Source organism: Artibeus jamaicensis, unplaced genomic scaffold (genome assembly GCF_021234435.1).
Source record: "Artibeus jamaicensis isolate MK-2021 breed Jamaican fruit bat unplaced genomic scaffold, CSHL_Jam_final contig_797, whole genome shotgun sequence".
NCBI classification, from domain to species: Eukaryota; Metazoa; Chordata; class Mammalia; order Chiroptera; family Phyllostomidae; genus Artibeus; species Artibeus jamaicensis.
In genome coordinates, this window is record NW_026521977.1 from 4,292,245 (window position 1) to 4,319,854 (window position 27,610).

A 27,610-nucleotide genomic window follows, 5' to 3' on the forward strand; every position below is an offset into this window, starting at 1 on the left:
TAGCATCCTAAGTTACTGGTAAACTAGTTACAAATTAAATAAAATTCTTAAATGAGGTCCCCAAACCTTTCTCCAACTATTTGATTTTTTTCTATTTTCTAATGAATCAACAGGACCCACAATACCCAGAGTGGCCATAAAGCAATGCGGTTGATCACCAGAAGTCAAACAAGGAATATCAGTTTCAGTGCTTCAGAGCACACCCTGCTAGTGCTTACTAATAAGGAGAATTAACATTTTATTCATGGTTGCCACGCTCACCACAAAAATGCTCTAAATGACTAGGATAGTAGGGGGCAAAAGACCTGGGACTTAGAAGGTTATGCCTCTCTTAACCAACCATGTAGCATCGATGGGACTTTTTCCTCATCTATAAAATGAAGGAACCGTTTGACATGAATCAGTGGTGTTACCAGTTAAAATCCTTCTGGTTCTATGGAAAATCTGGCTCATATTAGCTTACATTATTGAGGGACTTTATACAGGCTCATATAATTGAAAAGTCCAAAAAGATTTGAAAAACTTCAGAGCTGGCTCAAACTGGGAACCAATTTCCCCCTTTCATTTCTTTCTCGGCTCCGCTTCCTCCGTGTTGCCTCATTTAGTGCAAAATAGCTTCCAGCTGTTCCCTGCTGCTGCGTGCCCACCTGAGAGGACAGCACAAACACAAACCCCTAGCAACAGCACTACCAGCAGAAGTCCTAAGATTTACCCTACCACACCCTTGGAGGTCACATGCTGGTCCTTGAACCAATCATTGCGAGAGGCGATGGAATGTGATGATTGGCCAGACCTAGGTCATGTGGTTCTAGATCCCTTCCCACAGCCTACGGTGGATTTAGTCTTTCAATAACTACACTCATTCCCAAGCGAATCAGAACAGTTGGGAAGTGGGAAGTGCGGGAAAAACGGTGCAGAGTCCAGCAATACTTGTTCGTGGTCAGTGGATTTCAAAACCCAAAATATAAAATATAAGTCAGTGGAGCTTTACAAGCTGATATAGGAGTCGGGGTTTAGAGTCCTGCCTTTTGTTGCTCCTAAGAGAGCTGTTTGGAAACCCAGTGCTCCAGGAAGCAAGGATACAAATATCTTTGGGTCCATCTAGCTCTATTCCCTGCTGTTGCTTAATAAGCAAATACTGCCCTGGCTGGTGTGGCTCAGTGGATTGAGTGCCTGCCTGCAAACCAAAAGGTTGCAGGTTTGATTCCCAGTCAGGGCACATGCCTGGGTCGTGGGCCCAGGTCCTCAGATGGAGGGTATGTGAGAGGCAACCACACACTGATGTCCCTTTCCCTTTCTCCCTCCCTTCTCCTCTCCAAAAATAAGTAAAATCTTAAAAACGAAAAGCAATACCTATAGGACGGCATGGTGTTCATGTCCATTGTCTCCAGGCACTTCAACAGGTCTTGTGCTTTTTAGTCTGTACACAACTGTGTGAGCTAGGTAGAACATATTTTATTAAAAATATGCTTTATAGTTATAGGCTTCTTCACATAAAGACTTATCAGTACCCAGCTATCACTTTTCAGGTGTACCAAAGCTTTCAACTATTTACCTACATTTCTGATAAAGACCTGAGCACTAAAGCCTCAAATCAGCACAAATTGCTGAGAAAGCTGATCTGTGGAGCCAGGGCGAACAGGCATGAAAGCAGAACAGGACCAAGATTTTCTTCAAATGAACAGGGATCAGAAATTTGGTTTCCCCAAAGACCCAGGGAATTAGCAGAATATAATACTTACGTTGAAAGCCATGTGGAAAGCATTTATACTTCTTTGAAAAAGTTGAAGCTTCCCTTGATAAGAGCTTTGGCATAAAATCTGAAATACTTAAAAAAATTATTATGATTTTTAAATTGTGGTCAGACGCATGAAACAAACAATCTACGATCCTCACTAGTTTTAGGTGAACATTTTTGTGCCTTACGGACATTCAGAGTGCTGTGTGACCATCACCCCTGTCCACGTCCTAACGTTTTATCTTGTAAAACTGAAACTCCACACCTGTGAACAGTCACTGCTCTGCCCCCGGCCCCTGGCAACCATCACCCTACTTCCCATCTCTATAAATAGGACTACTCTGGGTACCTCGTGTAAGTAGAATCATACAGTATTTGTCTTTTTTATGATTGGTTTATTTCATTTTGCATAATATCCTTAAGATTCATCTGTGTCGTACTATGTGCAGAATTTCCTTCCTTTTTAAAGCAGGATTATATGTATATACCCCATTTTATTTATCCACTGATGGGCTTTTGGGTGGCTTCTACTTTGGGGCTATAGTGAATAACGCCCCCACGGACATGGGTGTACAAATATTTTTCTGAGACCTTGCTTTCAATTCTTTTGGGTATACATACATACTGAGAAGTGGAATTGCTGGGTCATATCAATGAAATATCTTTTATAGAACAGCTCTGTTTCATAAAACTCTTTAATGTATATTTTAAAGTAGCAAATACTCACAGATGGAAAATTCAGTGATTTCATTGTATAGTTTAACAAGAGATATAAGAGAGAAAGCAGCCAGACAAAATTTTGGGAAGATAAGGTGGCTTCTTTCCTATTCACAGAGATTTCAGCTGCTAAGGGTTCCGTTGTGTTCTAGGTTTGCATTTGTGTAGGTCTCCCAATCGCAAAATCAAGTGGAAGAGATCCATAGTTTAACCCAGGTTTAACTCGGAGCCTGGGCCCAAAGAAAACAACGTCGTGCTTCAGAGGGAGACAAAGAGGAACTTCTTCGCAAGCAGGGAGAGGCTGCTGCGTGGCCCAGACGAAGCCCAGTGTTGCTTATCTAGCCCACAGCCTTCCTTTTCAGTCCGGACAGGACGCAGTGACAATGGAAACACATCTTCGTTTCTTCCTCAGTGGGGGAAAGAACATCTCCTTGTGAAGATGGCTTCATTATTTGTATCAAAGGTTCCATTTAATCAAATTGGACTTCTACTAGACAATAATTTCTTAAAGGGAACTGGCGAGGTCTGTGTGCTCACACCAGCAACGAAAACAATCATGCTTTCAAGCCAAGAAGCGCAGTATTGAAACTTCTCCCAACTCAATGGACTTCACTGAAAAAAGAAAGCTAGCATTTTGCTCACATAACTGTAACTCAAGTACAGGCCTCATATTGTGTCGCGGGTGGTGAGCAGCTGGCACACAATAATCTGGTGCTGGGGCGGTCGGAGGGAAAGAGTTGGTGTCTCTCTATGAAGAAGAAAGGCCACACTTTGGGTCGGTGCTATTCTACCCTGGAAAAGCCGGGGAGTGTTTCAGATGTGGCAACCAAGACACTGTCTCGTTCACACACTCATTAATAGTATCACCTTTCATTAATTGGGTAACAACAGATAATGAAAATTAATCAAACAAAAAACCCCTTTTGATATAGTCTTCAGTGGTGATGTCATAGACCATTGACTAAATGATGCTTTTTTTCTCAAGAGACTCCTCTCTGACTGGAAGTGCTATACATTCCCGGGATGATTTGTGAATCGGGAACTAAGTCAGGTTTGTTGGAACAAAGACTCAGAACGCTAAATATCTTCCAGAATGTCTTTCAGATGACTGAAGTCACTGCCACCTTAGATTCACTTACCTAAACATTTCTATGTTATCGCCTCGTAATCTAGGCTTCTACCAAAGAAATAAGATTCAGGGGGTAAAGAATGAATGGCTTCTCCCCTGCTCTGTCCTGTCTCTCCTTTCCCCTCTTCCCAGGGGCGTCTCTTTCTCACCTGTCATGTTGCCACTGCCCTATTGTGTATGTGTCTCATTTATACATCATCACAGTCCATGGAGCCAACGTGGCTAAAGAGCATTCTTGTCTCTGGCTCTTTCCTCTAATGCAGTTGGGGATTAACTCGTAGTGTGTCTAAGACTCTCCAGGGAGACTGTTTTATTTTATTATTATTTTTAACCCTTACCCAAGGATATGTTTATTGATTTGAGAGAGAGAGAAACATCAATATGGAAAATATCAATCTGTTCCTCTAGTATGTGCCCTGACCAGAGACCCTCAACCTTCTGGTGTATGGGATGATGCTTCAGTCACCTGAGCCACCCAGCCATGGCCCCAAGGGAGACTGTTCTCAGTGCAAATTCCAGGGACTCTGACTCACTAGATCTAGAGTTTGGCCCAGGAATCTGCATTTTAATCACACTACAAGCAATTCTGGGTAGGTGGCCTGTTGACCTCACTTTAAGAAGCAGTGTCCCTGAGGATGATAGTCTAGCATCTCCCCCCCGCTGGGGGCTCAGCTTAGTCAAGAATGATGCGGATGAGTGTGGCAGTTCCCAAATTTTCCCCAAAGCATCTGGGAGCAGCCAAATGTTTCCATCAACACAATTGCTGGATTATTCTCTGTGGTTAAACATTATGAGGAACTGATTCAGACAGCAAGGTCCAGTCACACTTCCACATGGCTCAAGGTAATTAAGGGCGGAAGTTTCTGTTTGGGGTGCTCCACGGCTGCCATGAACTGTGACTGACAGATTGGACAGGTAGGAATTCCAGACAAAATGCCAGCTCACAGAGCTTTGCGAGCTGGGAAACTGGCCAATCCCTTCCCTTTGGCCTCAGTTTTCTCATGGGCCAGGGAACTATGTCTTACCTCTCACAGGTGTTGAGAAGATAAATGAATAAAAAGCCACAGTATCAAATGACATGCCACCCTTGAGATCCAACATGGTGACTTACATAGCAAATATCTTTGTTGCCACCGGGAGAACTGCACTGTCTCCTTAAAAGCTCACCCACAAGAGAAAGAAAAGATCCAGTGTGAAGCACATTCTTTAAACCAGGCATTCAACTGGATTACTCCTCGGCCAGTAGCACATTTAATCTTCACACCCCTTTGAAATACTGTAGTGGATTATACATGTTCCTTCAGATGACAGGGAACAGAGATGCCACTTATCCTAGGGCGGCATCCACAGAAGGAAAGGACCAAAGGAGAACCAGAACTTAGTGATCCCAACCCACACCCTTTCACTTTTGAAAATCATACACTGTAATAGCATACTTAAGTAATATGTGACTAAATCCTCCTCGTAAAAGCACTGCAGATGAAGCTAACTTCCTCTTTGATCCTCTCTCTCTGCAAATGTCTTATTCTTCCAGGAGGGATTCACTGCTTTCAATTCAGTGAATATCCTTCTATACCTTGCTCTACACAGGCATAACGATGCTTATGTCCCTAGAAAACCTACAGTGTGACTTTATGTGTATGTGTTTTGTGCATATGTTTTTACATGTAAATAGGAGCCCCTCAAACACATTAATCTGAAACTTGCCTTTTACACTGAACAATGCATCTGAAAGGTTTGTTATTGCCTATATACATAAATCTAATCTACTGGCTTTCACTGCTGCTGAGCCTTCAAATTGCAGCTACCCCCCAGTGCTATCAGCCATTCCCTTACTGGTAAACTCTGACTGTATCCATTGTTTTGCTAAAATAAAATTGGTTTGGTGCATGTCCCTATACATTCCTCCTGAGCACACATGTGATTCCTAAGGAAGATACTATAAAGTTAAATTGCCGGGATGTGGGGTATGCACACTTTTATTTTTAATAGACATTACCAAAATAAGTAGATTGATTTAAACCAGTGGTATATGAGAGGATATATCCCCTAATTTTGGCCAGTGATGTTATTATAAATTTATACTTTTTATTTTTTTGATATATTTTATTGATTATGCTATTTCAGTTGTCCCAGTTTTTCCCCCTTTGACCCCAACAGCCTGGTACCCCCTTCCCTCCAGCAACCCCCAGCTTAATTCATGTCCATGGGTCATGCATATAGGTTCATTGGCTTCTCCATTTCCTATGCTATTCTTAACCTCCCCCTGTCTATTTTCAACCTACCAATTATGCTTCTTAATCCCTGCACCTTTTCCCTGATTCTCCCCCTTCCTGCTCCCAGCTGATGACCCTCCAAATGATCTCCATACCTATGATTCTGTTCGTATTCTAGTTGTTTGCTTAGTTTGTTTTAAATCCAGTTGTTGATCATTGTATATTTGTTGCCTTTTTAATGTTCATAGTTTTGATCTTCTTCTTTTTCTTAAGTAAGTCCCTTTAACATTTCATGTAACAAAGGCTTTGTGATGAGGAACTCCTTTAACTTGACCTTATCCGGGAAGCACTTTATCTGTCCTTCCATTCTAAATGACACCTTTGCTGGATAGAGTAATCTTGGTTGTAGGTCCTTGCTTTTCATTACTTTGAATACTTCTTGCCAGTCCCTTCTTGCTTATAAGGTTTCTTTTGAGAAATCAGCTGACATTCTTAATGGCACTCCTTTGTAGGTAACTTTCTCCTTTTCTCTTGCTGCTTTTAAGATTCTCTCTTTATCTTTAACCTTCGGCATTTTAATTATGATGTTTCTCGGTGTGGTCCTCTTTGGGTCCAACTTGTTTGGGACTTTCTATACTTCCTAGACTTGTATGTCTATTTCTTTTACTAAATTGGGAAAGTTTCTTTTATTATTTTTCAGATAAGTTTTTAATTTTTTGCTCTTTCTCTTCTTCTGGCACCCCTATGATTCTGCTGTTGGTACATTTGGAGATGTTCCAGACTACCCTTGTTTTTTTTGTTTTTTTTTTTAAATTCTTCTTTCTTCTTGCCTTTTTGGTTGGATATTTATTACTTCCTTACATTCCAAGTCATTGATTTGATTCCCAGCTTCATTCCCTCCACTTTTGGTTCCCTGTAGATTTTTCTTTATTTCACTTAGTGTAACCTTCATTTCCCCCCTTTTTTTTATTTTGTTGCCATGCTCAGTGAGTTCTTTGAATCTCCTGATCACCAGCGTTTTAAACTCTGTATCTGATAGGTTGGTTATCTCTATTTCGGTTAGTTCTTTTTCTGGGGTTTTATTGTGTTCTTTCATTTTGACCATATTTCTTTGTCTCCTCAATTTGGCAGTGTCCCTGTGTTGGTTTCTGTGTATTAATAGGTAGAGCTACTTTGACTCCCTGTCTTAGTAGCGTGGCCTATTATAGAAAAGGCACCTGTCAATTGTGTGGGGCAGAGCCTTAGGTAATCACCAAGGCAGGGCAAACCTGCTTTACCGCTTTGTGGCTCTGTGTGGTGGTGGGAGGGGGGCTCGGAGAGGGACCAGTGCTACTGCCTGGCCTCTGGAGGTTTCCTGGCACTTGCCCCATGTGTCTGGTGCTCTTTCAGCTGTCATCCTGGTGCCGAATCCTGGAGTGGGTGAGTCTGCATATGTTTTAAGTCCATACAGTACTTTTAAGTGGAGTCTCCTGAAAATCCATCAGTTTCTTCCACCGCCCCAACCCCTACTGGTTTTTAGAGCCAGAAGTTATAGGGATTTATTTTCCTGATGCTGGAACCCTGGGCTATGTGATCTGGTCTGGGACTAGGATTCCTCACTCCCAAGGTATCCCTCCTGATTTTTATCCACCACACATGAATGTGGGACCATCTGTTCTACCGTCAGCACCACCTCTCCATGCCATGTCACCTTGCCTCCCCACCTGTCCCTGCATCTCTGCCCCTTTTACCCATCTGGATGAATATCTCCTCTTCAAATCCTTGGTTGTCCGACTTCCATACAGCTCAATTTTCTGACAGTTCTGGGTGTTATTTGTTTTGGGATTTAGTTGTAATTCTTTCTCTGGTTGCATAAAGAGGTGAAGCATGCTGATGTATGCCTCCATCTTCACAAGTCTGTCACCACGTATTTTTTAATGAGCCAATCTGCTGGCAGAAAAAAGGGCATCTCGTTTCACTTATATTTACCATTTCCTGATTTCTGGTCCAGTTGGGCATTAGTTCATTTCTTAGCTACTTGTTTCCTCTTTTGCCCTTTATTGATAACTCAGTCTTCCTCCATTCTACAAAGTGTTGCATGATATTTTTGTGAACTAAATTTTGTGAGTTCTTATACATTCAAAATCCTTATCTCTTGGTATTTATGCTGCAAATATGTTCTCCTGGGTTATTATTTGACTTTTAAAAATTATATTTGCTATCTTTGCATATTTTCTCAAGAAGGTTTACATATTGAGGTGGTCATATTTATTTCCCCTTTCTTTTGTGAATTTTGCATCTTTATGTATTGTTTATGAGTGCCTCCCCCCAGGTTACAATTGTGTTTTTTGTGTGCATTCTCCTGTTATGAAGCCTGTATGTTTCTCTGGCTCAGAGCACTGACTGAATCCATGTGCCTCCATTAGGGATTAGCAGTAGTAGATGAGCAAGGACACTGAGGTCCCGTCTGGGAGGCAACCATTCGTACTTGGACTTGCCATTGGATCCAACTGCAAGGTGGGATTTGAGAGTAAGTTCCTTAGGATGCCTAAGAAGGAATAGCTTAGGTAGAAAGAAGCTTTTAAAAAATATATTTATTTTTAGAGGAAGGGGGAAAGAAAGGAAAAGGAACATCAATCTGTGGTTGCTTCTTGCATGCCCCCAAGTGGGGACCTGGCCCACAACCCGGGCATGCGCCCTGACTGGGACTCAAGCCAGCAACCTTTTGGTTTGCACGCTTGCACTCAATCCACTGAGCCACACCAGCCAGGGCAAGAAGCTTTCTCGAGGTACATCACAAAACAAAAAGAAACAATCAAACTACAAAACCAGAAAAGGTATGCAATGGCTTGCTTTGGAGATAGTCACAATCCAGATATGCATACACTTGTTTAGGATATTTACAGTAACTCTACACTTGCAGAGGCTCAATCTGCTCAAGTTTCTGGACATTTGTATAGGCAACACTGTCCAATGGAAATACAATGTGAACTACAAAGATACTTTTAAATTTCTAGTAGCTACATTAAAATACAAATAAAAAGAAACAGGTAAATAGTTTCAGTGATTTAATCTAATATTTCCAAAATAGTCTCACTTCAACACGTAGTTGATATAGCATATTATTAATAAGGTATTGAAACCATTTTTTTGTACTGAGTCTTTGACATTAATCCCACAACCGCCCCCCGCCGGAACGCGTGGGCGGTCACAAGACACCCCAGTAGTGTGTATTTTATACTAATAGCACATATCAGTGCAAATAACCACATTTCAAGTGCTCACTACCCACATATGTTTAGTGGCTACTAAACATATTAGTATTGGGTAGTACAACCCTGAGGATTAATACTGAAAATGTCCATGATGTGCTGAGAGGCATCTTCTCTGTTTACATTTAACTGTTTAAGTGACCACAGTCTAAATTTTTTAAGTCCATTCTTTACCTTCCCCTATAGCCCCTATTGTTTTTCCTAACAAAAGTGTATCATACATTCAATTTATTACACCTACTGATATAGATGAATTTTTCTAAAACAAATAGTTTTATTTGGATTATGTCCTGGAGAGGATGTTGTGAGTGAAGACTTCTAGGAGGAAGTGACAGTTAAGCTGAAACTTGAAGGGTGAGTAGGTATTAGCCAGGGAGTCAGAGAGAACACTGTGAGCAAGGGGGTGGCTTGAGTGTCCAGACTGGGGAAAGCGGACATCAGATCCTGAGAGTGTACAAGCTGAGGAGGTTGGACTTGATTCTGAAGATAACAGGGAGTCATGAAACATTTGTCATTAGGGAGTATGAGAGAAAGACCAGAAACAAGGAAAGTAGTGTAAAGTGCAGGATCCAGATAAGAAATAATGAGGGTATAAGTGAAGGCAATTCATTCATTCATTCATTCCTTTCACAAACACGGAGTACCTACAGTGTGCTGGTCAATGTCCCAGGCACCAAAAATAAAACAGACAAAAGTCCCTGCCCTCACAGAACTTCAATATACTGTGGGGCAAATGAGGTAGGTGGTGAGTCATGCAGGGTGATCCTTAGGTTACTGATCTCAATTGGTGAATGAAGAGGCCGTTCTCTGGGTACAGGTTCAGAAGGCAGAACAGGTTTGGGAAGATACATGTTGGGTTCAGCTTATCTTTTTGGCAAATGTTTAAAGTGTTTTGGGGATACGTTAGTAGAGGTATGAGGCAAGCAGTTGAATATGTGTATTTGGAGATATGAAAGGGATGTGGAGCTTTGGGAACCATGGCATTTCAATAGTATTAAGTCCCTGCAGTGAATGAGATAATTCTGGGAAGCAAGAGTCACAAACTCAAATGTTTACAGTGGTCAGGCCATGTTGTCTCTATGTGAATTGGGTCATACATGAGACACAGAGAGTGTTGGGTTCATGGCTACCTGGAAAGGATGTATTCTGTGGAAGGCAGCCAAAATTGGCCTTTGCACTGCTTGTTTGCAACTTACAGACTTTTGAAATTTCTCTCTGTGCCTTGATCTCCCATTTCTTATAAAGATACTAAGGTAGGTAGCTAGCTGCTTATAAAAATCCACTTCGTCTTCTTCTGACACACTCACTGCATTTCCAGCCTCCCTTGCCAATACAAGTGGCCACGTGACTGGATTCTTTAGCCATTGAGCAGAAGTGGTGTGCTCCATTTCCCGGCCAAGTTCTCCAAGAAGAGGGTGTGGCCCCTCTTCTCTTTTTTTCCTATGGCTGGGTATAGATGATAAGGTCTAGGAGATTCTGGAGCCACAAGATGGAGGGAACCAGGGTCCCTGTATCATTTTCTGAAATAAAGCCACCTCCTAACTAGGGCACCTGCTTTTGAGTATTACATGAACAAAAACAAAACTTTTGTTATGTTTGAGTGATTATACATGTTAAATTTGTTTGCTACTTTAGCCTACCCTAATTTAACATATACATTTCTAATCAAATACCAAACTAGTCCTGACTATGAGCTCTGTAAGGACAGGAACCATGCCTATCTAGTTCACTGCTATATCCTCAATGCCTAGCCCAGGACACAGCATGAAGTAGGTACTAAATAAAGCTAGCAATGTTTTATTGAGCAATTGCTACATGACAGACACTGTGCTAAATCTTTTGTGTTGTATTTCATTTCATGTTCATGGCAACTCTATAGGGAAGGTTCTATTATTCTCTTCACCCACCCTCCCCAGACGAACAAATTAAAGCTTAGAAAGTTCATAGCTGGTATTCAAATCTAAGCAGGCAACCCCAGAACCCACACCCTGAAACACTGGTGCACAACCCCATGCATACCCAAATTAACACTTATGAGTCTGTAATTTCTCCCACCAAGGATATCCCCAGCTGCTTCCCTCCACTTATTAAAGCCTCACCTTCTTGAGCCTTCTCAGACCCCCTTGATCACTCCAGCCTTTAACTACCCCAGCAGAAATTTCACAGATCATTCCTACAACACGAATTCCATGTATCTGTCTGCCTCTAGAAAGAAATTATAATAATCTTGAGGGTGGAAAAACACCTTAGGTACTATTCATCGTAGTGTTCCTTTACAGCATTGAGGAAGCTCAAGAGCTTACTATATGCCAGGCATTCTCTAGGCACAGGAGACCAAAATATAAATAAGATAGCAATCCACACTCTTGAAAAGTGAAGTCTTATGAAATAAACAAACATTTAAAATGCATCACAACACAATGCAAACTCTTCATTAAGAGAGGCAGAAGGAGAGCAAGGAAAAGAAAGGATTCCCAGAGCATGGGATGTTTGGGCTGAGTTTGGGAAGGATGGCTAAGAGTTTTTCAGCTAAGAGGGATTCTAATCAGTGGGGGAAACATGTACAAAAGCATGATGCATCAGGATGCAGGTGCTGTTCGGATGAATGAGGTGTTAATATAATGTAGGATTCATTCCTTCGTCCATTTATTCAACAGAGCAAACCTAGAATGTGCCAGGCACTGTGCTAAATGCAGAGGGTTCAGAAGTGAACCAAATAGATATAACCTCTATCTATCCCTGTAGAACTTAAAATCCAGCAGGGATGGCAACTGATGACAAAGCTCTAATAATCACTTGTGAAAAATGAAAGAGAAAAGGATATTCAAGTATAGGAGGGAGGAGTTAGGGAGTGGGCTGGGACAGACTATGAGACGTGCGCTCTCTCTCTCTCTCTCTCTCTCTCTCACACACACACACACACACACACACACACACACACACACCATGCTAAGGAGATGGAAATCCCCCTTCAATCCAGTCTGACCTCAGAATCAGCATTCTGTGGCTTCTCATTGCCTTTAGGATAGGTCCAAATATAGATGCATAGAATTAAAGGTCCTTCTTGCTTCTTTAATTTTTCTTGCTTAAAGGAATTCAGCTCCTGCTCATTCATTCACCCAACCTCATTCTTAGCTAGCTACTCCTCTCATTTAAACTCCCTGCAGCTCCAGTAACTGCCATGATCTTTTCATTCCTTGACTTTGCACATGTGGTTACTTCTGCCTAGAATGTTGCCTGCCTCCTCCCGTCCATCTACGTTTCCTTGGCAGATTCATGATGCTTTTGGTCTTGCCTAAAATGCCACCTCACCAGGAAAGCCTTCATTGACTCTTCCAGACTAGGTAGCATGCTACTCCAGCATTCCCCTAATACCTCAAGTTCTTCCTTAGATAGCAGAAGACCCTGTTTTGGACACATTTACTCAGCTGTGCTCTCCACTGCATTGTGAGCTCCTTGGAGGCCAAAAGTATGATTAGTTCATCATCGAGGCCCCAGCACAGTGCCTGGAGTGCAGTAGGTACTTAATGAATATTTACCGAGTGAATGAATAAAAGTGCTTCATTCAGGAGGCAAAGGGGAGCCATCCAAGGTCTTGAAGCAAGGGAGTGACTTTATCAGGCTTGCGCTCATGTGGTTAAGTTGAAGGTAAACCTTATCCACAAGGACCATTCTCACCAGCATCTAAGGAGGAAAGAAAGCTTATTTGCTTTGTGTTCTTGGTTCTCATGAGCTGTGAAATGTGGCTCCTATCTCTTCTTGACCACATCAGGTGCTGGAAAATGCCAGCAACTGTCATAGTAATGACTAGGCTTCCCTTTATGTAATGTGGGCTGTGAAACAAAAGCTTGTGACTTGGGTCTGGACCTCCAACTCAGACTAGAATCAGGAGCCTCCCTGCTAAGAAGGCTGTGGGAAGCCTAGGTGATGTGGGGGACCACAGACAGGACCCTGAGGGACACCAGGAGCAGCCTCTAAACATCCCCTTCCAGCCCAGACTTTTCCACAGTCATCACTGCATAACTGGTGTTTCAGTCAACAAGAGACTGACTTTGTATACAACTGCGATCCCATAAGATTATAATGGAGCTGAAAAACTATGGCCTAGTGACCTTGTAGCCATTACTCATACATTTGTAGTGATGCTGGTATAAAGAAACCTACTATGCTGCCAGTCGTATGAAAATATAACACACACAGTGATACGCAGTACACGATACTCGGTAATGATAAACAACTATGTGACTGGCTTATGTATTTACTATACTTTTTGTTGTTATAGTATACTCATTCTACTTATTAAAAAATGTTAGCTGTAAAATAGTGGGCTGTGTTACACTGGCAGCAGCATCTTACAACTCGCGTTTACCAAGTCTCTTGATCATATTATTTTCTCTTGTGCTTGGTTTACTCTCATGTTATCTTATAAATTTAGTGTAGTCTAAGTGTACAGTATTTATAAAGTCTACATGGTGTACGGTGTTGACCCCAAGAAGGAACATACCTTCCAAGAAGGACTCCATGTGGTTAACTGGGCTCAAGTTTATAATCAGAGTCTACCAGCCATTGCTGACAGGGGCCTCTCATCAGCACTGCATTTCAGCAGAAAGCCACAGACTGCCAGCCTCCTGCTCTATGTTCCTGCCCTAGGAGCTAAGTCTTATAAAGGCGTTCCTGGAATCATCTTTCAACCAGTGGGCTGAGGCCTATTCTGTCCAATCAGAACTATAGAGTAATATCCTCATCTGCATCTTTACTGACCAATCAGAGCAGGCCCATAGTGACCAATGAGAACTCATGACTCCAACCAATCAGGACAGTGCTGTTTGAACCAATTAAACTCGGATTCCTCATTTGCATAAATATGGACCAATCAGGAACCAAATCAGGCACTTTCTCCCAGTAGTTTTTGGGAGAGCATTTTCAGTTTTCATCAGAGGCTAAATTTCCCAATTTGCAAACTGTTCACTTGCATAAAGTGTCTTTTTATTTGCATGCCTCAGATTGGGGACTCCTGTTAGAATTGAGTTGGTGGCTGCCACCTTTCATTGACAAGAGTAACATCCTAGGCCTTCATTTCCGTTCACTCCCCGTTCACCCAGAGCAATTTCTAGTCCTGTGTGCTCTCTTCATGGTAAGTAGCCTAGACAGATGTACCATTTTTTATCTTTTATACTTTATTCTGACTGTACCTTTTGTACGTTTAGATGCATGAACACCACTGTGTTACAGTTGCATACAGTGTTCAGTACAGTAGCATGTCCTGCAGGTTTGTAGCTAGCAGCTATGAGCTGTACCGTACCGTGGAGGAGTGTAGAAGGCTGTAAATCTAGGATGGTGTCCGTGCCCTCTGTAGTGTTCCTGCAACCACGACATTGCTCAAGGACGCGTTTTCCAGAACACATCCCTGTCCTCCGCATGACTGTGCATCTACACTTGCCCACAAAGTGAACTGCCATATCTTGTTCTCAGGCATGCAAACACTGCTTTCTGATTAGGAAGACTGGAGGGCCTTCCACGTTCAAGGCATCGCTTCTAGCTCCCAGCTGGAGCTGGAGGTCACGAAACGCAGTTAGTCTCTGTTAGAAACACCGGGTGCCTTGGTTTCCCGTCTGCTCAGGGGCATTTCTCAGAGGGCCCCCGCCATGAAGTACCGGGAACCTGGTCTAGGAGCGCGGGAAAGTCAACATTCGTCCAGCGATCCCTGGTCTCCGAGAGAGGAGCCGGAGAGCAGAGGGAAGACACAGAGCTGATCCCTGAGTAGGCGCAGGCTGCAGGCTCTGCAGCGAGGGGGACCTCGAGTCCTCCCTCCAGCCCACGCGCAATGGAGAAGTGAGTTTGTGAGGGGGGCCGAAACTCCCAAAGCTAACAGCTCCGCAGAGGGGCGGTCTGCGAGCCGCGCCTCCAGGATCTGGCCAAGGCTCAGGGCGCTGGGGGCGGGAGGGGGAGGAGCGATGGGGGGAGGAGCGAAACCCTGAGGCCCCAGCAACCTTGCGCAGAGCCAGAGCGGCGGGAGCCTGATCCCCAGCGCACTGCCCCGAGAAGCGCGCGCCGTCCGGGCGGATCTCAGCTGCAGTCGCTCCAGCTCACCACTGAGCTGACCTGGTGCACAGCGGAGGAAAGGGGCCAGTGCTGACAGGGGCGAGGGACTCGGGTTCCTATCCTGTCCCAGAGCTGCTGGCCTGTCCGCTGTCCTTGCGCCCCAGTGTATTCCGACCTGCCACCTGCATCCCAATTACACCATGGATCATTCGGAGAAGAAGATATCAGTGTGGATCTGCCAGGAGGAAAAGCTGGTCTCAGGGCTCTCTCGTCGCACTACTTGCTCTGACGTGGTCCGTGTGCTGCTGGAAGACGGCTGCCGGCGACGACGGAAACAGCGGCGTGGCCGGCGGCGGGGGGTGGTCAGCAACCCGCCAGGCCCCGGGGAGCTCCCAGAAGCCATGGACGATGAGGACGAAGAGGAGGATGATGAGGCGCTGCCGCCAGGCTTGTTGTGCGGGCCCCCTCAGTGCTATTGTATTGTGGAGAAGTGGCGGGGCTTTGAGCGAATTCTGCCCAACAAGACGCGCATCTTGCGCCTCTGGGCAGCCTGGGGCGATGAGCAGGAGAATGTGCGCTTCGTGCTGGTGCGTAGCGAGGCATCTCTTCCCAATACAGGTCCTCGCAGCGCGGAAGCGCGCGTGGTCCTCAGCCGCGAGCGCCCCTGCTCGGCCCGAGGGGTCCCACCAAGGCCCAGCCTGGCTATGACACAGGAGAAGCAGCGGCGGGTGGTGCGCAAGGCCTTCCGCAAACTGGCCAAGCTCAATCGCCGGCGCCAGCAGCAGCTGTCGTCGCCCTGTTCCTCCACTTCGTCGTCCACTACTTCTTCCAGCTCATCGTCGCCGCACGCCAGTGAGAGCGCATCCGTGGAGCACATGGAGACACTGGTGCATTTGGTGCTTTCTCAGGACCATACCATCCGTCAACAGGTGCAGCGGCTCCGGGAGCTGGACCGCGAGATCGATCGCTACGAGGCTAAGGTGCACCTGGACCGCATGCGGCGGCATGGAGTCAACTATGTGCAGGACACCTACTTGGTGGGCTCCGGCATCGAACTCGACGCGCCCATCCCGGGAGTGGAGGAGGAGGCGGGGGCTACAGCGGCTGCAGCTACAGCGGTTGCAGCGCCCCAGGACAGCAAGGCACAGGCAGAGGCACTGGAGGAGCTGGCCAGGCGCTGCGACGACCTGCTCCGGCTGCAGGAGCAGCGAGCCCAGCAGGAGGAGTTGCTCGAGCGCCTCTCCGCTGAGATTCAGGAGGAGCTGAACCAGCGGTGGATGCGGCGGCGCCAGGAGGAGCTCGCGGCTCGAGAGGAGTCCCCGGAGTCCGATGGCAGCCCCGACGGTGAGCTGCTGCTGGAGCAGGAGCGGGTCCGGACTCAGCTCAGCACCAGCCTCTACATTGGGCTCCGGCTCAACACGGACCTGGAGGCGGTCAAGTCGGACTTGGATTACAGCCAGCAGCAGTGGGACAGCAAGGAGCGCGAGCTGCAGGGCCTTCTCCAGACTTTGCACACGTTGGAGTTGACGGTAGCCCCAGATGGGTCTACCGGCTCTGCCGGACCTTCGCGGGAACCCAGGCCTCAGGCCTGCACTGAGGTGTGGGTGGACCAGGCCCGTGGACTGGCCAAAAGCTGTCCTGGGAACGATGAGGACTCAGACACGGGGCTGAGCTCTATGCACAGCCAGGACTCAGACTCTGTGCCCGTGTGTGAATCCCTAGTATAGGAGGGGGCAGGGCCGGAGAGGGGGACGGAAGCTTTCCCCTTTCTTACAGAAAGTCCTGGCCCGGCGGGCTCAGGGACGTGGAAACCGGGCTGGAAGCGCACCCGGAGCTCTTGCGGGGCAGTAGGGCTACGACTGGGCCCGGAAAGGCTCCTTGGCAGCGGTGCTCCTCTGACCGGGGGGTGAGTGTGGAGGAGAGTGCAGGACGAGGAAGCCGTGTCTCCAATCTAGGCACTTTTAGGGAAAGGAGAGAGGGAGACGTGAGAACCCTTACATTAGAAAACAAACGCTCCAGGAAAATTGACGTGGTCTGAGCCCATTTTCAAAAACAGAAAAAAGATATTACGGAAATTTCACCACTCTTCTGTATGGGAAGGTCTGATGGCAGCTAGAATTTTAGGTGGTAGCACAACGTGCTTTTAAAAGAAACACTTGGATGAAAAGGAAATTCCTTGAATGTTAATTGTGATGCTGAACGTGTTAAAACTAGCCAAAGAGGGCTCACTGGTGTTGGTCTCAGCCTTCCTTACATCTTCCATAAAACCCATAGGCACTAAAATCCTGGCTGTTTACATTTCTGCAGATCTGAGAATCATCCATCTGCAAATCTGTTTGCCCTTATTTTCTTTCAACATCTAAACTATTGAAGTTTAACCCCACATTTCCTCCTAGTAATGCAGTGTATGTTAAAATGGGGTCCTTTTCCCAAAATAATGTTTTATTATTCCAAAAGCCAAGCACACCCGCTTTGAGATAAAAATCCCTGGCACACACAGGCCTTGGTTAAAATGTAATCTGGGCCTTTGGGATTTGCTCCTGCAAAGGCATGTACGTTGCCCTTTCATTCATGTTGCCACTTCATCCCCTCAGTGACTTATTTCATAAAAAATAAAAGGGAAGTTTTAGAATCTGGGTGAAGTGCAAGTCAACTTGCTGTTTAACGAGCACTCTCACTGAAACTAAGATTTGACAGCAGAGATTTTTGTTAGCGTTCGGCTTTTGGACCGAGCTATGTGATGAAAACCAACTATGACTGAACACATTTTACCCAGCCCTCGTCCAACTCCAGTATCTTTGGTGGGGGATTAATTAGTTACTTGTCCAAATTGAAAATGAGATAGTGTAGATACCAGGGTTTACTAGATCAGGCCCCCCAAAAAGAAAAAAAATACAATCTCACGGTACACCTTGGGTGAACAGTATGATTAACAGCAGCGTTTAGCTGCAGATAAAAAGCATATAAAAGTGAGCTAAGGATTTGACTCGGGTTACTCTCATCTGGCTCACACCTTTGCACATGCCAGGAGGTGCAAGTGCAACGTCTCTCTCGAGATAGCTGGAGGCAGCCCTGGTGGGGACCAGATGTAATTGTTGCAGTTTACTTCAATGCAAACTTATCAGTTGTAGCTAGCTGTTGCCCCTGTGGAAGGAACCTGCTGGCCGTGTTCCCTCCGGAGCCAGGAGCCAGCCGTGCTTCCGAGGAATGTGGGATCTAATCTGTCCGGAGGAGGTGTGAACAATGGGGTGTGTGTGTGGTGCCAGCCTGGTGCAGAAGCCTGGTATCAACCTAACCCAGGAGGGGCTGGCTCCAGTTTCAACTCTACATGCGAAGATAACTTCAGAGGTCTTGCTTTACAGAGGTTTCTTCCATTGGAGAGAGATTCTTTGTCTGCTTATTGCCAATGGGGCCCACTCACCTGACCACCTGAAGCCTTTTGGGGTGTATCTTTTTGAGAGTCGGTACCTCCTGCCCCCACCCCCACGCCCACCAATGCTATGACAACATGTAGATATTCTCCAATTTTCAAGTAAAATGAGAATTAAAAGGCTGGTTTCTTAATTGATGTTTTCAAAAGACATTAGCTCACATAATTATGGTTTTTCAGTTTTGTCTGGTGCAGAAAACATCTATGTATTTGTTCCTGAGCATGATTAAAATAAGGAAGGGACCAAAAGAGACCCACTGTCCCTAGACAATCATTTGCTCCTGTAAACACAAAGCCTAATGATAGCTTTACTTTTGAGGCAAAGGTAAAATCCTCATTAGAGTGTGACAAACGCTACTTGTCTGAATGGTTTATGCTGGCAATGGGCTGACCTAGTGGTTTTAAAATTATTGTGCTTTTTTTCCCCCTTCAGGGTGGGAAGGGAGGTGGTTCTCGGACATTTATTAACTCAGAAGAGAACACAGGAGTTGGCAGAACAGGACTGCCTGGCAGAAAGGGTCTGTTTTTTCTTCTCACTATTATTATTTTAAACTTTTGACGTCAGCAAATATGCCTGCAGCCTGTAGAGCAAATAAAGCCACATCACAGAGAGAAGGCCTGTGGGGTTTTTCTGGTGTCCTTTTTCCAGACCTTCCTGTCCTGACCACCTCAAGATGCCTCTTCAGTCAACTCTCAGGCACCAAGCAGGCTTTGTTTTGTAACGAAAAGAAGCCCAGGCCGCCCATTTCCCCCTCCATCTGAATCCCTTATATCCCCATAAGGCCCTCTCTTGTGGGTAGGGGAAAACACAACAGGTGAGAGAGAAAGGAGACAATGGTTCCTTATACTAAGAGCTTTTGCAAGCCTGAGAAAGGTGAAATATGGACATAAAAAAGCAAACCGGTGCCTGTTCCTAGAAAGTGGCTGATAAATGCTAGGCATTTTAAAACATTTCATTCCCTTTCTAAATAAGCCTCGTGGCATTAAGAATGAAAATGAATGCATAGCATTGACAGTGCCTGCACCAGGACTTCAGTGCCCCGGTAAGAGTCACCCCTCTCCTGTTCTTCAGGGGGAACCGCAATCCTGGTGGGGACAGTACAAAACAGGCTCCTCCCCGGCCAGCCCCATCCCTCTTTTGGAATGAATGCAAGTTGTATTTTTTGTCTTAATTATCCCACTCTTGGCCACCTGACCAAACCGAAAGATCCCATCTGGCATTTCTCTTTACTTCCTTATAAAGCAAGATGAAGAAGATGGTGATGGTGATGATTTGCTCATTGGAAAAGTTATACATGATAGTTCTTGTGATGGGCCTAAAAATAACATTAGTAAAAAGAAAGGAAAACCACTCAAAATCTTGACACTGAAAGCTTATCGTTGTTGAAGTTTGATATAGTTCCTTCCAGATCTTTTGAATTGTGGATTTTAATATTTTGCTTATTTTTAAAATATATATGTAATTTTAATGAGATTGTATATACATTTTTATGCTCAGGTTTTCACAAACTCCTTCTAAGTGGCCCTATTTGTTGGATGCACTATGTACAATGCATATAACTGTTTTGTTATTAAACTGTTCGCAGTATTTTTTACTATTATAAAATAACATTGTGATAAGTTTTTTGTACACACATCTGTTTCCCTAATTAGACCCCTGCCAAAAAGATAGGTTCCCAGAAAAGAAAATTCCCAGAGTACAAACACTGAAAAACTTGATACTTAATTGCCAAATTGATTTTCAAAGGATTTGTTCTAATTACAATCCACTATGCATGATAGTTCCCATTTCACCACCCCTTGGCTTTCATTAGATATTATATTTTGGTAAGAAAATCTATTAATCAAAATTAATGAATTAACTCTTTGTAACCCAGGAAGCCAAGGCTGGCAATCACTGCCTTCAAATACCCGTACAACACAAAGAGCAGGCTGTCCTCCCACGAGTATTAAAAGGACGTGGCGCCTCCTCTCCTTCCCAGCTCCTCGCGTTCCCCGAGCCCTGCTTCAGAATGGCAACCTCGTCCCGTATCAGAGCTGGCCAAGGGCCTCTCTGAGCGAGAAGGGCCAAAACTCCATGGTAACAAGAGTAAGGGGATTAACAAATAAAAGAACCAGATTTATTTTTAAAAATTTATTATCTCTTCTCATTTCGAGTCTATCAGAAAAGCTTATGCTTAGAAGGTGATGTCATACTTGATTTTGTGCTTCTCACCACCTGTGTCAAAAACGAAGCAAAATAAAACAAATACACAAAATAAGTAAAATACATGTGATACTACACCTGAGCGCATCCTTAAGTTCTTGACAAGGAAAAACTGGATCATGACACTTTGTGAAATTTTCATTCCGAAAATGTTTGTGAGATGCGTTCTCGGGAGCAGATAGGAGAATGGGAGGAACTGTGTTTGTTGAGCGCTTTCCAAGTGCCAGATCCTGGTGCTGAGTTTTTCACATGCATTCTCTCTCCATTCATCTCATGAGACAAAGCTTTTAACCTCTCATTTTACAGATAAAAGAAACCAAGGCCACCCAGTGGGTAAGTAGCAGATGCAGGGTTCTGACTCCAAAATGTGTGCCCATTTTGCTCTATCACACCAGGTGCATTATACCCACGAAGCCCTTGGCACACTCGGAGAAAACATCCCTCAGAGTGGCATGGCCCCAGAGTGTTGGCATTGGAATGGACTCAGAGATTATCAAGTCTTGTCCAAGTATTTCTACTATGGCTGTGGAGAGGCTTTCTTAGGATCACGGAGCCAGTAACTATCTTCCAGGCGAGGATTTAGGAAAAGACAAAGGAAGAGAGATTCCTACATAAATCTCTGGGCATCTGTCTGAGGGATGCAGTCTTTGCCAGTGAAAAATATGTCTCACAGAAGATTAATGACCTGTGCATCAGTATGAAAGTTTTGACTGAATCCCTCAAGAGCACAGGTGCACAGTCAACAGCGTGAAATCCTCAGCTGTCAAGGCAGACAGCTGTGCACTATTTACTGTCACATCTGGAAAGCAGTATCAACCACCATGCCTGTGTCAGACTTGTCCCCAGCACTTCTTCCCAGGCCTTGTTTCTGATTGTGCCTCCAGGTTGTGCCTCCAGGGAAGGGTCAGGGGAGAGAGGGAGGGTCCTTCCTCGGACTCCTGTGTCTGTGGACTCAGGCCTGCACACCTGACTGGGAGTGTCTTTGGCCATACTGACTTCACTGTCCACGTGGAGATTAGCATGGATTGCTTTGAAGGACGCCATCCCAGCCTCTGCCCCCATGAAAACTTTTCCTTTCTTGGACACTTCCAGGATTCCCTACAGATTTCAGGAAAATTTACATATTTAGCAGGATCTATTAGGTGGTTGGTTATCCAACTCAAGACCCCTCTCCCAAGTCCACACTTCCCCCAACCTTAAGACCACAGAATTGAGTGGATTCTATTTCTTTATTCATTGTCTTCCTCCATTCATGCAAGCGCTCTCTTCTATCTTATTTTACTTCATGTTACCTTTCCTCTCCCATTTCCGCTCCTATTTCCCTTCTTACTCCCACCAGAGGCACCTATCCCAGTTAGTTTAACCCATGAGCTTCCCAGCCATCCTATATACACAGGATGCACACGCTGCACACCTCCAGGGGGCACTCTTCACGTATCTGGATCCATACCCCAGAGGGCACCATTCACATGGGGAACTTTGAATTGGAACTCTGAAGTTGAGCAATATGTTGGCATAATCCATTTGCTCAGGTACTTTACGCATCCTTGAAAAGTAGAATGAAGCTATCAATGTGCTTATGTTTAATATACCTGACATTTATTGGGCTATAAAGCTCGTTATATTCCTTTCTTCTTTCACATGACATTATGCTTGTGTGGGCACTCTACACTGCAGTATGCAAATCTAGTTAATTGTTTTCTGACCTGCATGGTATTTCGTCATTTTAATTTACATACATCTTAGCAACCTGGTTGTTAGCAGTTCCTGGCTACATCAAACGATGTTGTAGAGAACACATGTAGAAATTGGTGGATATATGTGAGATTTTGAGGCTTAAAACCTAGAAGTTTTGAGGGCTGGACTACTGGAGTGTTCTCCTGAATGGCTATATCAGGGTCAGCACTTACCAGAGGTAAAGATTCCCATTTTCCTCAAAGCCTCACCAGGGCTTGGCATTATCCAGCTTTCTACTGTGTATAGATTTGCTTTAACTTGCAGATCTTTGAATCTTCATAAAGCTGACCTTAATGAGCATAACGTCATTTGGGTTCCCCTTCTGTTACCTGCCTGTTGTTATCAACCATTTTTCCTTTGGGTCTCCTTTCTGGGAGGTTTGTAGGAGTTCCTTGTATGTTCTGAACACTGCTTTTTTGTTAACCTTAGAGCAAATGTAAGCATTGTAATCTTTCCTCCATTTTTTAAACTGTATCTATGGCATTCATTGCTGAAAAATGTCTTTAATTTTAATACAGTCAATTTTAGTGCCTCCAAGTTGCTCTGGTTTAGGGTTTTTATTTAAGAAATGTAAGTCACAAAGATCTGCTTCTATATTTTCTTCTATTAACCTCATACTTTTTTTCTTTCTCTTTTTCTCTTTTTCCTCTACTCCTTTCTCCCCCATCTCCTTCCCTCATTCCTTCATCACTGATTAACTGGAATGCTTTATAAGAAGTTTTTTCCTTTTATCAAGAGTCACCGTGAAGGACAATTTAAATACCAATTCTCCTAAAATACAGAACAAAATTAACATTCTTACCTTTCATTTGTATTCACCAGTGTTGCAGAAATGTGGTTGCTCTCAGCATTTTCCACAGGTGACTAATTGAGTTTTTTTCATTTTTCTTCATCTTTTGGGGGATCATTATGAAATTTCTATTTAATGTTCCTTAGAAGTGAGGGACTGTTACATATTTTTGTGGTTTTTGTCTGAACTCAGGGGCAACCTGATGGATTAGCCGACTGAGTGGACAGATGAGCTGGGCAGAGGGAGGACCCAGAGGTGATGAGCCGGTTTCTGGCCTGGGGGATGGGTGGCGTTCGCTGAGACGGGGATATGGGAGGAGGAAGAGGCGTGGGGAAGAGAGCGCAGGAAACCAAACTCTGTTTGCTAGTGTTTTATTGACTTCAGCGTTTTTAAGAGATGACTGGCTGCTGGAATCACCAGGGAAGGGGATGTCTCAAGTCACAGAGGTGCATTTAAGTTTCTTGCCTTTGGTGCTCGGGGCTAGATATTGAACATACACACTAGGACTGAAATCTCTGCCTGGGCTCGCACATGGTATCACACAGTCTTTGAAACAGCAGCAGTGAAGACAAATCTTTGTGCTTTGAGGAAATGAACGTGTTCACTTTCTGAGGGCAAAAACGTGTCACTTAGAAATAAGGCTACTGAACAGAGTAGATAATCAGTTTAGCTAGTACCAGCTCTTTGGTAAGACCTAACAATAAATGCGATCACTGAGAAAACTTCTATGATTTGGTGCAAAGTTTAAGATCTGGATCCAGGGATTCAAATCCATGCTTTCCCATTTACTAATTCTATGACTTACTAATTCTATGGCTTTGGTCAAATTATTTAACCACACGGGTTAGGAACAATAATAAACACCTCATGGGGTTGTTGGGAAAGTGGTTTCTTTTATTCATATATTTACATAGTCACTTTATTCATGTAGTCACAAACATCTACTGCAAGTCTATATTATGTGTCTGCCACTCTGGCCGACCCGAAGGAGATGAAGCTGAGTGAGACAGTTTTTCATAGTCCAGTGAGGAAAAGAGTTACAGAACAAAGGCAGGGAACTGAGTAATCAGGTGGCCCAACAGTTTGGAAGAGAGATGCGGAAAGTCTGAACTAGAGGGTGGGGAAAAGCCAAGATCCGAGACATTTAGAAGCTAGCCCCACCCATGTGCTAATTAGTTATGGGTAGACGAAGGAGAACGAGTAGCCTAGAATGACTCCCAGGTGTCCAACGGGACAAATGGAAAGATACAGGTGTGTGCTTTCCTTGGATGTTATGAAGTGGGTCTCGACAAGGGGTGGGTGTGGAAGGTGGTGAGCTCAGTTTGGAATATGTTGAGGTGTCTGTGGGTGTTATCATATGGGGAGATGGGGAAGCCATGGACAGGGATTTAGATACTCAAAGAAAAGTAGAGTGGGAAGATAAGGGGACTAATGGTAGAGCTCTGGAGAAGACCGATATTTAAATTGTTGGAAGAGGAAAAAGTTTCTTTCTTTCCGTCTGGCTGCACCCATCAGATAAGCCAAGATGGGCACTTACAAGTACATCCGGGAGCTATGGGGGAAGACACAGTCTGATGTGATGCGCTTCCTTCTCAGGGTGCGCTGCTGGCAGTACCACCAGCTCTCGGTGCTCCACAGAGACGCCTGCCCCACCAGGCCCCGATAAAGCACACAGACTGGGATACAAGGCCAAGCAAGGTCGTGTTGTATATTGGATTCGTGTGTACCGTGGTGGCCACAAACGGCCTGTTCCTAAGTGTGCGACCTATGGCAAAGCTGTCCATCATGGTGTTAACCAGCTGAAGTTTTCCCAAAGCCTTCAGTCTGTTGCTGAGGAGCAAGCTGGCTGCCTCTGTGGGACTCTAGGAGTCTTGAATTCTTACTGGGTTGGTGAAGATTCCACGTACAGATTCTTTGAGGTTATCCTCATCGATCCATTCCATAAGGCTATCAGAGGGCATCCTGACACGCAATGGATCACCAAACCGGTCCACAAGCACAGGGAGATGCGAGGGCTGACGTCAGCAGGCCTCAAGAGCCGTGGCCTTGGGAAGGGCCACAGGTCCCGCCACACTGTTGACGGTTCTTGCCCTGCAGCTTGGAGAAGGCACAGTGCTCTCCAGCTCTGCCGTCACCACTGGTACGTGTCGTGTTTGTAATATTCTTACCTAGCAAGCAATTCAGGATGGTAAAAAAAAAAAGTGAATTGTCAAAAGAGGAAGAGGAATTTACAAAGACTAAGAAAGAACAGAAAAGTAGGAAAAGAAGGAGAAAGTAACGTTATAGAAACCATGTTTGAGGGAAGTGAGTTTTGAGACAAGGGTGCCCACCTGGACCCATTAAATTTGACAGTTTATAAATACAACCCTGGAGAAAGGAGTGTCTGTGGATTGGTGGGAGATGAAGACACATTTAGTGGCTTGAGGAGTGAATGGAAAGTAGAATGTTGGGGGATAGCATGTAACGAGAATTTGTCTAAGAAGTCTGGTGTGGTGGGAGCAGGGATTAACTATAGTTGTAAAAAGTAAAGGACCAAGAAAGGAAGAGTGGAAGGCAGGTGGCCCAAGCCGTGATTAGAAAAATAGGCAGGGGCCAGAAAGGGGTTGGGATGTCTCTATGCAATGCTCTGGGAATCACTGGAGGGCGTTAGGCAGGAGAGTGACATGGTTGAATTCCCCTAGCTGCTTGATAGGTGACAAAAGAAGGGGACACCTGGGCTTTGAGCAATCATAAGGTGGAGAAAGTCCATGATGGGGCTCTGGGAGTGGATGGCTAATGGGAATGGCTGAAGACCAGGGTCATCAAAGGTGGAAGGCCAAAGATGTTAGGATGTACGCCTACATGGATGTAGGTGGATAGTGGAGGCCCCATGGATATTGAAGGCCCCCACGATGATGTCAGGAATTGGTATGGAGAGAGGAAAAGATCTGGGAGGGAAGGAACGGAGAGGGGTAAATCAAAAGAAGCAATATTGTGACAATAGGCAATAGGGGAGGCCTGCACTGGAGCAGTGCTGGGGAGGAGAGAGGCAAACAGCCCTGTGACTCTGATCATGTCCCTACTCGGCTCAGCACTTATCAGAAGTTCCCATTTCCCACTGGAGAAAGTTCAAATGTCTTAGTACTGATCTGCACAATATATTTTAAGATCCTCACCTCCCACCTCCACCCTTGCCAGCATCACTGAACCACTTGAGTTTTCCTGTTCACACCTCTCTCCTTTTGCACATACTGTTCCTTTCATCACAAAGGATATCTGTTTCTTTTTCCTATCCTTGCAAGAACCTCTAGTCAACCTTTATGGCTTGGTTCAAATGTCATACTTCTAAAACCCTTTGTTAAATGCCCACACCATTTATTCAGGAAGCTGGTATTTATCGAACATCTAGCATGTGCCAGCCTCTGAGCGAGGCACGTATTCATTTGGTCCTTTCCTCTGTGCTACCCCATCCAAACTTTCCAGGGCTGTGAGCAAAGGGGAGACTGGTTTAGTGTCAGAGCTCCCAGACTTGGCCCAGTAATCATCACACCTGAGAACAAGGCTCCACTGGAATTTCATCAACAGGAAGGGCTGGGCAGGTTTCTTCTCATTTCCTTGCCTTAATTTTAACCTCAGCAGCTTCTGCAGCTATAAACAACAAAGGGTATTTAATATGTGAGATGCATTGGTCTGTGAAGCAGTGTTCCTGCTTCATTAGGAAGTTGTGGTCAGGTTTTATTGCTATACGTGCTTTATATCTTGATTTCTGGTTACCCGTGTGTACAGTCTTTCTGGATCTGGACACCAGATGATTTTTTTTCACCAAGATTCATTTGTTTTGCTGTAAGCAGAATGGCAATAACTGAGAGAATCTCTTTGGGGGCTATTCCCCTTGGAGTAGTGATTACACATTGGGTGGCATAAGTACCAGATCAGAGGCCAACACTTAGTCAACAAATATCTCTTAAGATGAGCACTGTGCTAGGTTCTGAGCTGGGCACGGCAGAACACAGATGAGCTTGGTCCTAGCCCCCTGGGAGCATCAGAGCTGCTGCTGGTCTACCTGCAGCTGTGCTCTTTCTTTTACTTTCCTCTCGGCCACTCCAACTCATCTTTCAACTGTTAGCCTAAGCCTCCCTTTTTCTGGAGAGCCTTCCATAGGCCCCAGTAGATACAGTGAGTTATCTATCTAATACCATTTTTCCCTTCTTCCTATGAATAAACTCTGGCTATGTTGTAGATAGTATTGTACACAGCTGATGAATTGAATTTCCCAGTCTTCTTTACAGTGGTTATTAAGATGTAAGAGAAAGATGTTTAATGAGATTTCTGGTAAATGGCCTTTTAAAGAGTTGACTTAGTTAAGAGGTCTTCT

At 44.7% G+C, this 27,610-nt stretch overlaps 1 protein-coding gene and 1 pseudogene across 1 annotated transcript; both read left to right on the forward strand.

The window, feature by feature from the left end:
* Window positions 1–15,057: 15,057 nt before the first annotated feature.
* On the forward strand, window positions 15,058–20,097 carry RASSF10 (Ras association domain family member 10). Its single transcript, XM_037146778.2, has one exon. It carries the CDS (start codon window positions 15,294–15,296, stop codon window positions 16,818–16,820), a length of 1,527 nt encoding a protein of 508 aa, XP_037002673.2. The 5' UTR covers window positions 15,058–15,293; the 3' UTR covers window positions 16,821–20,097.
* A 4,684-nt stretch (window positions 20,098–24,781) lies between these two features.
* LOC119050568 (60S ribosomal protein L15-like) lies at window positions 24,782–25,415 on the forward strand (annotated as a pseudogene).
* Window positions 25,416–27,610: the final 2,195 nt, after the last annotated feature.

Coding starts and splice junctions, on each gene's coding strand:
- RASSF10 (XM_037146778.2), top strand. CDS start 15,294: ATGGATCATTCGGAGAAGAAGATATCAGTGTGGATCTGCCAGGAGGAA.